The sequence below is a fragment of the Glycine max genome, chromosome 8, assembly GCF_000004515.6.
Source record: "Glycine max cultivar Williams 82 chromosome 8, Glycine_max_v4.0, whole genome shotgun sequence".
NCBI classification, from domain to species: Eukaryota; Viridiplantae; Streptophyta; class Magnoliopsida; order Fabales; family Fabaceae; genus Glycine; species Glycine max.
The window spans coordinates 9,843,820-9,857,475 of record NC_038244.2 but is presented as its reverse complement, the minus strand read 5'-3'; the positions used below and the strand labels follow the sequence as shown (position 1 = coordinate 9,857,475).

The window sequence follows — 13,656 nt, the reverse complement described above, 5'->3', positions numbered from 1 at the left end:
CCGATACAATGAGCGCTTTTTATTTTAGATATAATGTAAAGTATTAACTTAAGCACCATGTTTATATTAAATGTTTCATCAGTTTTATCCTGTAAAAAAAAGTTTCATCAGCTTTATTTTTATTAAATTAGGCAAAGTCTGTATCAATTGAAACAAGTCTTTCTACTTTGACAGGGAGTCAGGGGTTGAATCACACGTCTCTTTCTACTTTTCTAATTTCTGTGTCTCAATTTTTATGCATGTATACAATTTAGGCCAGAATAAAGCCCAACTTAGGAAACTGCAATGATCACCTAAGCAACATTCCAAAGTTTATCCTAGACGCAGTTTTAGTTCAAACTTTCGTGAGTACCACAATAATTGTTAATTAAAATAGCAACTGTATCTTACTTTTGTGTTTGCAGTTCATTTAACAAACATTTCAGAATCGTTGAATTTAAGTAAAAAAAAAATTATATAGTTATTTAAAATAATAAAAATGTGAAGATCGACATCGTGAGAATTTATGAAAAATCATATAAAATAATTTTTAATAATTCATGAAAATTACTTACATTAAATTGCCCTTAGACAAGAAAACCATCCTTCTCACAAAGTTTGCATTTAGAGAAAGTTTAACCTAATCTTATAGATGAGAAGAAAAAGAGTTCCAACGGCTCTCTAAGCCTTTTTCACGGTATAATAAAGTTTAGTTCATTAAGAGGGTATTTGGAAGGAATGATGAAAATAATATTAAAAAAAATTATATTTTTATGTGCATACTTTTTATACTCTAATTTAATTAAAATTTTATTTTTATTTTTATTTTTATCTTGTAAACCAAACACACACCCTGAGACACATTATCTACTTCGAAATACAGTGAGGATATTTTGGTGCAACATGAAATTCTTTTTCCTTATATCACATCCAAACAGAAGAGCTAATAATAATTATATCCTATACTATCTAACTGGTTTCACTGTCCCACAAGAATTTTCACTCAGATATGGTCCAACATGGGTTAGGAACCACGTGGCCCTACGGCAAATTTCTGCCATGCATGGAAGAGTTTAGATACTTTGAAGAAGAGCTTGAGAGAATGTCAAAAGCTGAAACTGCCGAGAGTGGTAGAAGAATATATGGGAAGTGTAGTGGAAAATGCTGCTTCTTTTGTTGCTTCCAAGAGTTGTATTGAGTTTGAGGCTGCAGTTAATTCAGGCATTGCTTCCAGCAATGTTCATCCTTCTTAGCAACTCTCATGTGGAATTGGAAAGGTATTGGAGTTAGACAAATATGATACCTAGCAGACTCTTTTAGAAATCACAACTTTTTATTTAATTAACTTCACTAATATATTTTTCATAGTTTCTAATAAATTTTAACTTATATAAAAAATTAAAAATAATGATGACAAATAATAATATACATTAACTATATAATAATCAGAAATTAAAACCAAAGAGCAACACAATCATGGAAAATATAATAATATTTATTTAGAAAATAAAAAAAATTAATTAAATTTTTATTCTCTCAACATTTTTAAATCTCAATTTTTAATTCTTCAAAAGTTTTCTTTAACAAATTTTAGTCCTCAATTAATTTTCATCAGCATTTCTAGTCTCTCAATTTTTTTTTTCAATGTAGGACTGCACCGCCTCCATCTCTTTCACAACACAAGGTTCCACTTCTAAGATACCTTCATCCATCGTTTTCACCTTAACCAGCGCTTATTCTTCTTCAATTCTTCTCCTCCCTCTCAGGGTGTATCATTCTCCAATTTCTCTCCCTCCGCGATCGCAATCTTCTTCAATTTTTTCTTTCAGGGTGGCTACAACCTTGTTCGATTCTTCTTCCACCGCGGTTGCGATTGCAACCTTTTTTGGTTCTTCTCCCTCTGCTGTATGCAGCATTGGCATATTGAATGATTTTGTTTCTTCTCCCATGAAAGAAAGAGAAAAAGAGTGAGAAGAGACTTTGAGAAGTAATTTGACTTTAGATTTGGGGTGATACATAGGTGCATTTACAAGGAGAGAAAGTTGGCCTGTTTAAAATTTGGTTAAGACTTAAGAATCTGATAAATGAAAGTTATAACTATTAATTTCTCAGTATTTGGAATATGAAAAATTACATTAAAAATATTTTAAAACCATCCGAAATTATCTTTTAAATCTTTAAACCTGGAGATTCTAACTATAGAATTTCAGTATATATATATATAAAAAAATCTAACAATAGGAACAAAAATATGGTTTTAAAAAAAAAAATTTCCTACATTACATTAGAGTACTTCAGTAATCTCCTTCAAAAGGTGCTACACTTTTGAAGTCAGATATTAAACCAACTAATTTAATAATATAATAAATGATAATGAAAAGTTTTTTATTTTATTTTGGTGAATAATGATAATGTGGAAGTTGTTTTCTATCTTTAGAAGCAAGTACTATTTCCACTTCCTCTTTTTACTAATCCACTCCCCTTTCAAATTTTTATTCCTAAACTATCCCACAAAAGACACTCCCCTCGTCTCTTCCTCCCATCATATAATCCTCTTGTCTCATCTAATTCTCTTCTGAAAATAAGAAGAAGAAAAAAAGCACAATTCACTACACATATATACAATTTGACAAATTAATTGTCTACTCATTGTAGCATTTCTATGATTGTCGGACCTCTCTCCAGTGGCTTCCTCAGACTTGCTTCTTCAAATGCCAACGGAGGTGGAGGCTTTTCAAATGGTGAGGGCGAATGGGGCAGCAGAAGGCTCCGTTAGGTGGGGAGTGTCACCAAAATCGGAGGTAGGATTGGCATTAAAAGCAACAAACTTGTGGCTGTGTTATTCGGTTTGGTTCTGATCCCATTTATTTGATTTAGCAAATTTTTAAGAGACTATCATCACATTGTACTGACAGCCGGTAATGAGACAGTGCTTTACTTTTTCAGGTTTTTTTTTTTTTTCATTGGTATCATATGAAATGAAATTGAAAGCTTGATTACTATCATCTAAAATGTCGAGGGTGATGTATCTTTGAGTTTGCATCATCATCTAGTTCTGCATTATTTTTCCTTTCTTGGGGTTGGGGTCCATCCCCCCTCCCCCTTCCTTAGATTTCTCTGAACAATGAGAAAATTAATTGGGGGTAGCTTGCCACTTTACCAAACAGACTACCCTCGGATGTTAGATTTCTGTCGCTGGACAATCGGTACCATACGGCACTACCATGAAGGCTGTGTCGTTGATCCTCATCTCAATGTCATCGGTGATAGGAGTTGCTTCCATTCATATTGACAATGGATCTGTGTTTAGCAATTAGCATGTCGCTAGCCGCTAGGTTAATTGTAATCTAAAATGCCGAGGGTGATGTATGTATGAAACCAGGTTTAGTCACTCGTCTAGTTGAAGTAGTGTGTCAATAGTGCAGGGGTTTAACGGGTGGACTAATAATTAGTTTGGTTTTATTTAATATATATATTAAAAAACTTAAATTATATATATATATATATATATATATATATATATATATATATATTATATATAAGTATATAATTAACATTATTTGATTAAGAGAAATTCATTCATACTTTAAAATTTAAAATAACAATTGATAATAATGAGACATTAAAATAACGTTTTAGAGGTGATTCATTTTTTTTTTTTTTGCAAAACCAGTCAGGTCGGGCTGGTTCAACTGGAATCTGGTGATCTTAGCGACTGAGTTTGATGGGATCATCCCAAGTCAATTGCATGATCAATACAATAGTAAAATCGACCAAGTTAGGCTATCGAATCCTGGTTGGACCAGTCCGACTAGCCAGACCGAATTGGGTTTCATAACTGTATTAATTATATTTTTATCTTTTTATATATTAATTGTCAGTGAGGGTGTTTTTCTTTTCCGAAAGAGTTAAATAGGGGGAGTGTGTTTTGTTGGCGTGGTAGTTTGGGAAAAACCAATGAAAATGGAGAATGTATTAGTAAAATAGGGGAGTGGATATAGCAATTATCTCTTTAGAATTCAACTTCTCTTTATACATACCTTAATGGGTCAAGGATCCATGGGCTTTACTCGTGATTATCATTTTGGTTAATTAATGCTTAGTTGTTTGTTACAAGATGACGGCATGATTAATCTTATATTAGTATACTACTTGGATGTTTTAGGTCTTGCATGGTCAAGATGTTCTTAGTTGATGTAACCTTTATTATGATCCAAATGGTTTTACTTTTGATTATCATTTTGGTTAATCAATATTTAGTTGTTTGTTACAAGATGATCGTATGATTAATTTTATATTAATATACTATTTTAACTGATATAACTCTTATTATGATCCAAGGTAGTCTATATTTTTTGTGGTGCGAGAGTATTTAGATACTCGATCATCTTGTAACTTATGAAGTATTTTTGTAATAATAACTTTAAAAGTCACATGAAATATTTTTTTTAAGTCACAAAACTTTTTTAAATGCATTAATTTTTATCATGATCAAAATATTAAGTTGGGCTAATATTTGTGAAACAATTAGTTATCATATTTTGGTTAGAAAGAAACATAATATAAAGAGATGAATATACTAGGTATTAAACAAATAGGAAAGACTAGATAAAGATAATTTCTATTTAAATTATTAACTAGCTAATTGAAATTGGTTGGAAGTGATTAATTAATGATGTTTAACTTGCTCAAACTATAGAAAAATTATTACTAATTTTATAAATAAAATTAAAATAATTTTTTTCTCAAATTTGAGACAAGGAAAAATATGAAATAATTAAAATCACAAAATAAAACCAAAAAGAGCACCACAAATATGGAAAAAATAATATTTATTTACAAACCTAAATTCTAATAATATGTTGGAATTGTCCAACTTACTTCAAGTAAAAATGGGAATTAAACAACCTTAAATGATTGATGCAATTTTTTTGTTATTCCAATCATCTTTAAGTGCACAAAAAATTACATGAATCATCTATCATAAGTCTATTTATCTTTGTCTCTCTCTCTCTCTCTCTCTCTCTATATATATATATATATATATATATATATATATATATATATATACACACACATTAAAGAACAACAAGTCGTTGGTTTGAATGGTCTTAGACTCAATCTCCTTAAATAAAGTTTCACATTTGATTGTTGTAAACAAAAAAAAGTTATTGGAATGAAAGATTCCAATAAAAGTGATAAAGATTAATTATTGATAAAACTAAAAGAAAAAAAACCACATTAAAGAGAAAAATAAAGTCCATTCTGAAAAATAACACAATTTATTTATATTAGCATATATTTAACAACGAAAAAAAGATTGTTTCCAATCAATCATAGAAATTTCATGTTCTTTACAACTGTGAAGAAGATAACCCAATGAACATAATTCGTTGGTTTCAGCGAAGAACAACGTTGTTAATTTGGTGCATATCAATCGGTAACATAGATTACGAGCCATGCGTATCCCTTATATATGTATCAATAATACTATGAAATAAACATCATAATCATAGATTTCTCAAAAAGAAAAAAAAAAACATTATAATCATAGTCTCATTAACTTGTCCAACTCGTTTCAATCAACCTCTTCCAATGCCCGGGCATTTACTTGGCGGACCTGTGCCTCTTTCTCCGGCGGCCGGCGTGGAACCGCCGGTGATAGTGAAGAAATTGCTGACGACGAACTCGACACTCGTGTTCTTGATCATGTCTGTGATGGTATCCATCAGGAGGAAGTTTCTTGTGTTGAGGTTGAGCTGGTTTGCAGCAAGGAGCAGTTCCATCAACTCCTCGGTGGAGCGGAACGACGACGTCGCCGCCATGAGCATCAATGAAGAACTGCACCATCTCCATCTCTTTCGCAATAAAAGGTTCCATCTCGAAGATGACATTATCTGACGTTTTCAGTTTAACCTTCTTTAATTCTTCTTCTTCTCCCTCTGCGCTTGTAACATTATTAATCTTCAATTTTTCTCCCTCCTCCGTGATCGTAACCTTCTTCAATTTTTCTTCCACGGTGGTTACAACCTTGTTAAATCCTTCTTAAAGAATCTTGTTAACTAATAGTGCTTTCTTTAATTAATGGGGATTTATCAATTAATTCATTCTATAGTGCTTATGGTAACTAAAAATGCAAGAGATTTTTTTTTATTTTATTTAAAGACCACATGTATCATTTATTGAAAACAATCCAATTTTAGAATTATATATAGGCACGCGGTAAAGCTCTCTCTCCGACCTAATAAATTTTTTTAACTATTAAGTCTTTCAAATAAATTGCACTATATCAATTAATCATTTTAACTTTTTGATGATTAATCTCTTGACCGAGTAGCAGGCCTATTCTGTAATGAAAAAGAAAAAATCTGGAAAAAAAAAATATAACTAAACCGAGAGTTGGTAAAACAAAATACTCTTCCTTAAGAACAATTGATTACAAAGAAGTATTAAACAAAAAAGGAAAGGTAAAATATACATATATTCAAGAAGTCTCTGGCTCCGGGAAAACTTTTTTCTCCATGAAATTGATGAAACGTTCAGCATATGTCTTTGGTTCCACCACTGATATAGTCATAGGGTCATATTGCAGTGATTTGCAGGCATGCTCAAGTTTCTTTTTCACAGTGTATTCTTGCAATATATCAATTATGCCCATGTATAGCACCACATCATAAACCTCAAAAAGCTCTACTTCTGATTCCTCCACCTTATCCCCCTGAAGTTTGCGTGTTGCTTGAGCCGGCATGTTTACTCCTAATTGCACCCTCAGCCTGAGCAACAGTCCATTTCATATTAAGACATGTGTTATTACAATGCAACACAACAAAGCAAATGATTTCTCTTAATTAGGACTGTTATTAAAGAAAGCGACATTACGTAGTGAAAGAAACAGAATGCACAATAATTGCTACATGCAACTGTTTATGACCAAAGAAGATACTTGCAAAGGTGCTAGATTAATGAATATTGAAAAGGAAACAATCAGAATAATGTTATAGAGGATACCTTGCAGTACCAGGAAGTAAAAGATCAACTTGCTTGTCACCTATGGAGTATGCCCTCAATGTATTTCCTCTAATGTGGGGTCCAGGTGCAGTGTTCACAAAGCTAGGTTCATGAGCAACTAATAACAAGCCTTTAGGAATAATCAACTGCTCCCCTTGTTTGTGTGCATCTAGTAAAGCAAAGCAAGTCGAAAAGTGCTCAATCAAAAGAAAGAAACTGAGGCACAAATGCAAGAAAATAGAGAGAATAGAATCAGTTTGTAGTGAACTTGACAGTTGAAATACAAACTTGAATATACCTGAATTTATAAAATAAAAAAAAAATAAAAAAAACAAAAGTGCACTGTATGAACTTATGGCTAATAGGAAGGTGCTAGATAGTTCAGCTGGTCTGTTCTTTTTGAGTAATTGTATGGATACATGGAAGGATTAGTTAATAAATCATGCTACCTCCCATTTTATAAGCCATTCTAATGAATGCTATTGCTAGGTGCCTTCTATAATCACTAATTTTTGAAAGAAGAATCCCATATCATGTTCTAAAATAACATCAGAGGAGGTATTTACCATCTTCAGAGGGTAAGCTATGTGGAAGCTGCATTAGTCTGGGAGGTTCCACTAAGGCCTTTAAATTCTCCGGAGCTCTAAAATGTAATCCCAACAGAAGGCTGTAATCAATTATGTGCTGAGACTCCAAGAACATGCAGTCTAGAGAAATTTGTCTGCACCAGAAAAAAGAAGTTCGAGTCATAACTAGAAGCTAAGTTATTAATCCTTCAGTCACAAATCAGAAGTGTGCTGGTAATAGATAAATACTTCAGTGCATATACACTCTCAGAAGTGTGCTAGTATGAAAGTAAATGAATCATAACCCAGAGGTGTCCCAGTAATAGATCGTTAGGTGAAATCCATTTAGTAATTATTTAATACATGAATTATAACCAGATATTGTTATCAGTAAAAGCTATAATAGCTGGATCAAACAAGAAGCTTGATTCAAACTAGAGATAATCCATTATATCTTTGCATTACTTGGAAAGGTAAGCTATTTCAATTATGGTGAGTAGACCAGAATTTCATGCAAATAAGTCCCATAACCTTATGGTTTCAGGGAACCAATGAAGCATCCTATCACAACCATGATCAATATTGTGACTAGTATTATTAATCCACTAATAAAGTAAAAAAATTTGCTGCTAGATGCCATAAGCATTTCTTAGAGCAAAAACAGTTTAGCATTTCCTCTGAAATAAGCATTATATGCTTTAGAGGAACACGATTGTTATATTCTGGAAATTTGTCAACAAATACTCCCTACTTGTACAGAAAAATAAATTGTATACCAATCACTTTTAACCGAAGTTGCTCTTAAAAAGTAGGAACTCACTTGAATAGGGATTCTCGTAATTTTTTATCCATATGAAATTCATATTTTAGATCAAGATCTTTCAATGTTGTATTGCTATTAATTTTATCTTCTTTTGTATATCTTCCTTGAGTAGACCCCTTCAGATCATAACGACGGTGGATATGAAGTTCTGTGCAAAACATATTCCCCATGACCACAAATCGTACCTAATGAAAACAATAATCAATGAAGAAAGAGAAATATTTATACGAAAATAAAAACAACAACAACCAACCATTTTCTCACCAGGTGGGGTGGAAAACAAGGTTATTTATATGTGTAGTACTAATTTAAAAGAAGCTAGAGACAGGTATTTGTTATACCTTTTTCCCACCTCTTAGTGTTATTCGATGGAGACCAAAGAATTTTGTAATAAGAGTATTCTCATAACTTCCTACATGATGGTAATATTTAGGAAGCATATTGAGCATAACCTGCAAAAAGAAAAAGAAATATATGTACATAACCACGATGTTTGGAATTGTCATTTAATAGGGTAAATCAAATTCATTATTTACTGTGACTCTGAGAGATGGAAACATAAGCAACCATTGATTTCTCAGTAAAAGTGACATTTTAACTAACATAAGAACCACTTTTCATCATACAAGCCCATCTAAAACACATTCTTGATTAGCCCTTTTGGCATTGGATTTCATGAACTTTGCCTTTTAAAAATTGTCATCAGATTATAGGCACTAGAAGTATTATTGGTGTCAATGTGTTGGAAAAGTCTCCTAAACTGTGGTGACCCTAGATAGAGCGGGTGTGTTGAAACATGGGCAAAAGGAGACATGTTGAAGTCCCACATCAACTAAAGATAGTGCCAAGATAAACTATATAAGTGGGGAGCAATCCTCAACTTACAAGTCGGATTTGTAGAGTTGAGTTAGACTCATAATCCATTTTCTGACATGGTATCAGCGTCAAATTACTCGCACTAGCAAGTCCTACTAGTGTGGATGGATTGTCAAAGATGGACTAGTTATAAGCAATCATCTTTTCTCCATATAACATAAAATTACTTCTCTGCAGAAAAATACCCACCCAAATGGCCTCAATTAGCCATTTTGGCATTGGAATTCATTAAACTTTGTCCTTAAAATTTATCATCAGATTAGTGGCACTATCAAGTATTACTGGTATTTATGGGGTTTGGTAATGGGTAGTAGGTATCAATGAAATTGTATATCAATCTACTGTCTACATGCCATCTAATAGGCTTATGTATCCAACTGCAGAAAAGTCAAATCCATATACTTGTTGATGAATTCAACACAAGATGATAAATATAAAAATGTTTCCTGATCCATGAAGGAAGAAAAAGGTGATTGCAAACCTTTAGTTCATATTTTTTCAGTGTCTTTATCACGAATCTATCATCTTGAGAAAGAAAGAATATGCTGCCACTTTTTCCAGGTGAAGATATATCCCTTAGACCAGAATCACCACAAATGGACATCATGTACTCTGCAGCATCTAATTTGAACATCTCTCTCAAATTCCTGGAAATATATGCTTATGTAATTATGCAAAGAAAAGGAAAAAAAAAGGATGCTAGAAAGCTACATGTAATTAATAAACTGAGAGGCATACATTAATCAAGTACATGAAACCTTCAATTCATTAAATGGGCAAAATGTTAATTTGAAAATATGGGGTTGTTTATGTTGAGTCTGCCAATGAATACATCTTGAAAGATCATGTGCTTCTAACCATAATCCTGACTAAGCACTCTAATAGTAATATGCCACTATAATCACAAATTCATATTAGCAAGAATTCATGTATAGTATTTTGATAATGACTATGCTCACATTTAAAGTTGGACATATTTCCTTCCTTCATTTATACCTAAGGAAATGGGTTGGACTAAACGTCAACATTGATACTCCAGTTTGGAAGTTCTTCATAGGAAATAAATTATGACGCACCAACAGTTTTAGCAAACACAAAAAATAAAATTAAGAGGAGATAATGTTTTCATGCCTTACAAATTTGAAATAAGTCGATCCTACTGTAGCCATATAGAAAACGTTCCAATAAATATTGCTAAACATATAATAACTCTTCAGGTGTGCATGTAGTTAATAAATACCTGAAGACCATAGGGCAATAATCCTTCCAATAGAAGTCTATAGAACAATGTGGAGGAGTCAACTGTGAACCCTCCTTGGGGAAGTACATCCTTATCCTAGCTCGATCTCCAAAATCAGATGACCGAACTTCACGTGCAGGCACTGGTGTAATTTTTCCAACAGTGTACCTGAGAATTTGGCCAAATTTCTTTAAATCAAACCTTCATATGAAACAAAATACCAAATGGTCTTGTTTTTAAAATAACAATAAGTATAATGCAGAAAAAAGAATGGTGATATTACTGGTAACAATAGATACTATATACGTTGTTCCAAAATAAGATAGAAGGGTGATGTTAGATCATATAATTTACCTGATGCCAAGCTGCAAATTAAGCTTCAAATAATAGCTTCGGCTGCCTCCAAAAATATCAATCCATGAACCCTTCTTAACTTGCTTCACACTATACTTATTTTGACGTTTGTTTTTATGTGGCATTTCAGAATAATTCCTAATTCTCTCCATAATTAGAACTCCCTGCATGTATTCCCTTTCGTAAACCAAAGAGTTAACACTAGTTGCCTCAGATTGACTTTCATTAAAAGTCTGCGATAATGTGGGTGAAGAATCGCGACATATGCAACCTCCAGCAGGATCTTGAAGGATACAGTTAGCATCTAATGATGAAGTCCTGTGAGATATTTGACGAGAACTTTTTGATCTACCACTGACAGAAATCTTTTCAGAAAAACTACGTGTAAATTTTTGTTTTGGAGCTGTATGTTTTTCCATATTCAATAACAAACGACTATCATCGCTGTTAAGAGAGCACAACTTCTTTAGAGATGGTTGTTTACTACCAGCAGGATAGAATGTTCCTTTTCCATCCTTTAGGCCCTTACTCCATGTCCCAATATAAAGCCCCCCATCAGCAAATCTATAAACTCCAGATCCATGTTTAAGTCCATTTAACCAACAACCGTCAAAAATATCACCATTAGCCCACTTCATAACCCCTCTGCCATCTATTTTCCCACTTTTCCAATTCCCAATATATGTATTTCCATTCTCCCAAGAATACCTTCCGCAGCCTTCACGAATTCCTTCTTTCCATAAACCTTCATATACATCTGAATTGGAATACTCCTTTCGTCCAATCCCATGATGAGCATCCATCCTCCAGCCACCTGTATAAATGCAGCCAGTAGAATGTGTAAAGGTGCCATGACCATGAAGATATCCCCCAGAGAATTCACCCTCATACTTTGCTCCTGTTGGCCATGTAATCAGTCCTTTCCCCGTCATTTTCCCATTTACCCAATCACCTTCATATACTGCTCCATCTGACCATGTGTACTTTCCTTTGCCATGGGGAAGCATGCCCTTGATTTTACCAATGTAGACATCCCCATTTGAAAATGACTTTTCTTCAAACCTACACCTTACAAGAGACAGAGATGTCATTGTACATTCAAGCAGAACAGAATGCAAAAACAACATAAAACACAGAACACAAGAGGATGAATGAAACAGAGAAGGAGTTTCTATGAATATTACCTTTCACTGTCCTCCATGACTTGCAGGTTTTCAGTTTTCACTTATTTATGTTGATAACTCCAAGAAAGGTTTCATTTCCTTCAAAAGGTTAAATGTGCCACTCATTGATATAATAAGGAAATTCATCTCTGCCTTCACCACCTTTATGACACTATTGTGCCCCTCAGTGAACTCTGAAACAGGTACAACCATCATAATGAGTTTAAAAATGTAATAGAAGAAAAAAGTCACACACTGAAAAACCTTTAGCAGGTTTCTGCATTGAAGAATGTTTTTCGGAATTTTCCCACAAAATACAAATAACAAGGGAAAAAAACACTCAGCTCCTGCTTATAATGTAGTACTTGTTTCAATGGGAACAAAAAGTATAAATTCATATACTAACTGCAGAGTTTGGCATAAAGAGGGAGGAATAATTTCTCAATGAAATAAAGAGGGAGGCTAACAATACATAATTTGTTTGTTTACTCTCATAATTTGCTACAATTAAAACCACACAACCTGCATATAAAAAACATATAACAATATAACCTATATGTTCTTTATTTTTAAATCTAATATCCGGTCAATGCAAACACTGCATATGCTGAACATTGTAAATCCTATAAAACTTACACCTGAAAAGATATGCTCATTCTTCCTAGAGCAGTGACAAACAACCCAAGAATTTTTCTGTATTCCTTGTCAAATGAGCATAATTGACATCACATCATAACTCGGCAAAAAAAGAAAAAAGCGCATACCCCCATTGGCGTACTATGAAATATGAATAAATTCCCCAATAACATACTATGAAGAATGAATGAATACTCCATTTGCATTCCACTAGCTGCATAAAACAAGTAACTGACTAAACCCATATTCTTCCAGAAATATTATCTGGGTCAGTTCAATAAAAGGGCATCCAATCCAACAGCAGAATCTGCCGTTTATGTGACTAATCCACAACACACAACAAAATCCTAGATTCATTTCCACCACAACAAAAAATCAATATAAGAATCACTGAACTAACCTTAGATTAGATATATTGAAGTGCCAACGATCAATATCCTTATCCTGTGATGTAAAGCAAAACAAACTGAAAGCAAGAAGAAGAAGAAGAAGAAGTAACCTCCCCAATAATCAAACAAAACTTAAGCTAAGCCCTTTTTTCTTTGTAAAACAGTCCGAGACAAAGCTCACGAATCCTTGTCCAACTGCCTTAGCCGACAACTGCCCCACCACCCAAAAAAAAATTATTATTCTATAAAATAGTTGCAACTGATTATACCTCCAGCTACTATATATATACTATGGTCTAATAATGACACGTCATCATCTATTTCTCTCTCTTATGTGTGTGAGAGAACTGAAAACTGAAATATATATATATATATATATATATATATATATATATATATATATATATATATTTAAGGTTAACACCAAAAAATATGACTTTTGTTTTTCTGCTTTAATAACTAACCAAAACATAAGTAGTACTAACTAGTGGTGGGTGTGGTTGTCCTTGCCATGCAAAGAAGAAAGATGCCCCTTAAAGAGCATTGATACCCGAACCACGAAACAGTGTCAACCTCCCATCCAACACTTGCAGTCGTGGAATTTTTTATTGTAATTTTTATT

At 33.0% G+C, this 13,656-nt stretch overlaps 1 protein-coding gene across 3 annotated transcripts; it reads right to left on the bottom strand.

Moving 5' to 3' along the window:
* Positions 1-6,378: 6,378 nt before the first annotated feature.
* On the bottom strand, positions 6,379-13,291 carry LOC100789949 (phosphatidylinositol 4-phosphate 5-kinase 7). 3 transcript variants are annotated; one of them, XM_003531255.4, is made up of 10 exons: positions 13,046-13,291; positions 12,031-12,203; positions 10,847-11,914; positions 10,493-10,660; positions 9,734-9,899; positions 8,718-8,828; positions 8,374-8,561; positions 7,554-7,708; positions 6,988-7,156; positions 6,379-6,752 (listed from the first exon to the last, which is right to left on the bottom strand). In XM_003531255.4, exons 2-10 carry the CDS (start codon positions 12,045-12,047, stop codon positions 6,464-6,466), a joined length of 2,331 nt encoding a protein of 776 aa, XP_003531303.1. In that variant the 5' UTR covers positions 12,048-12,203; positions 13,046-13,291; the 3' UTR covers positions 6,379-6,463. The 3 variants fall into 3 exon arrangements, with proteins under 3 accessions (XP_003531303.1, XP_006585224.1, XP_040874075.1); XM_006585161.4 differs by having other exon boundaries at positions 10,847-11,908; XM_041018141.1 differs by having other exon boundaries at positions 10,847-12,203; positions 13,046-13,274.
* Between the last annotated feature and the right edge of the window lie 365 nt (positions 13,292-13,656).

What these genes read in the sequence shown, in the direction of transcription:
- LOC100789949 (XM_041018141.1), bottom strand. Translation starts at nt 11,973, where the DNA reads ATGTTGTTTTTGCATTCTGTTCTGCTTGAATGTACAATGACATCTCTG. An exon ending in AATTTGCAGCTTGGCATCAG is followed by an intron (nt 10,661 to 10,846) that starts GTAAATTATATG and finishes CCAAATTCTCAG; the next exon opens with GTACACTGTTGGAAAAATTA. An exon ending in TTACGAGAATCCCTATTCAA is followed by an intron (nt 7,709 to 8,373) that starts GTGAGTTCCTAC and finishes TTTCTGGTGCAG; the next exon opens with ACAAATTTCTCTAGACTGCA.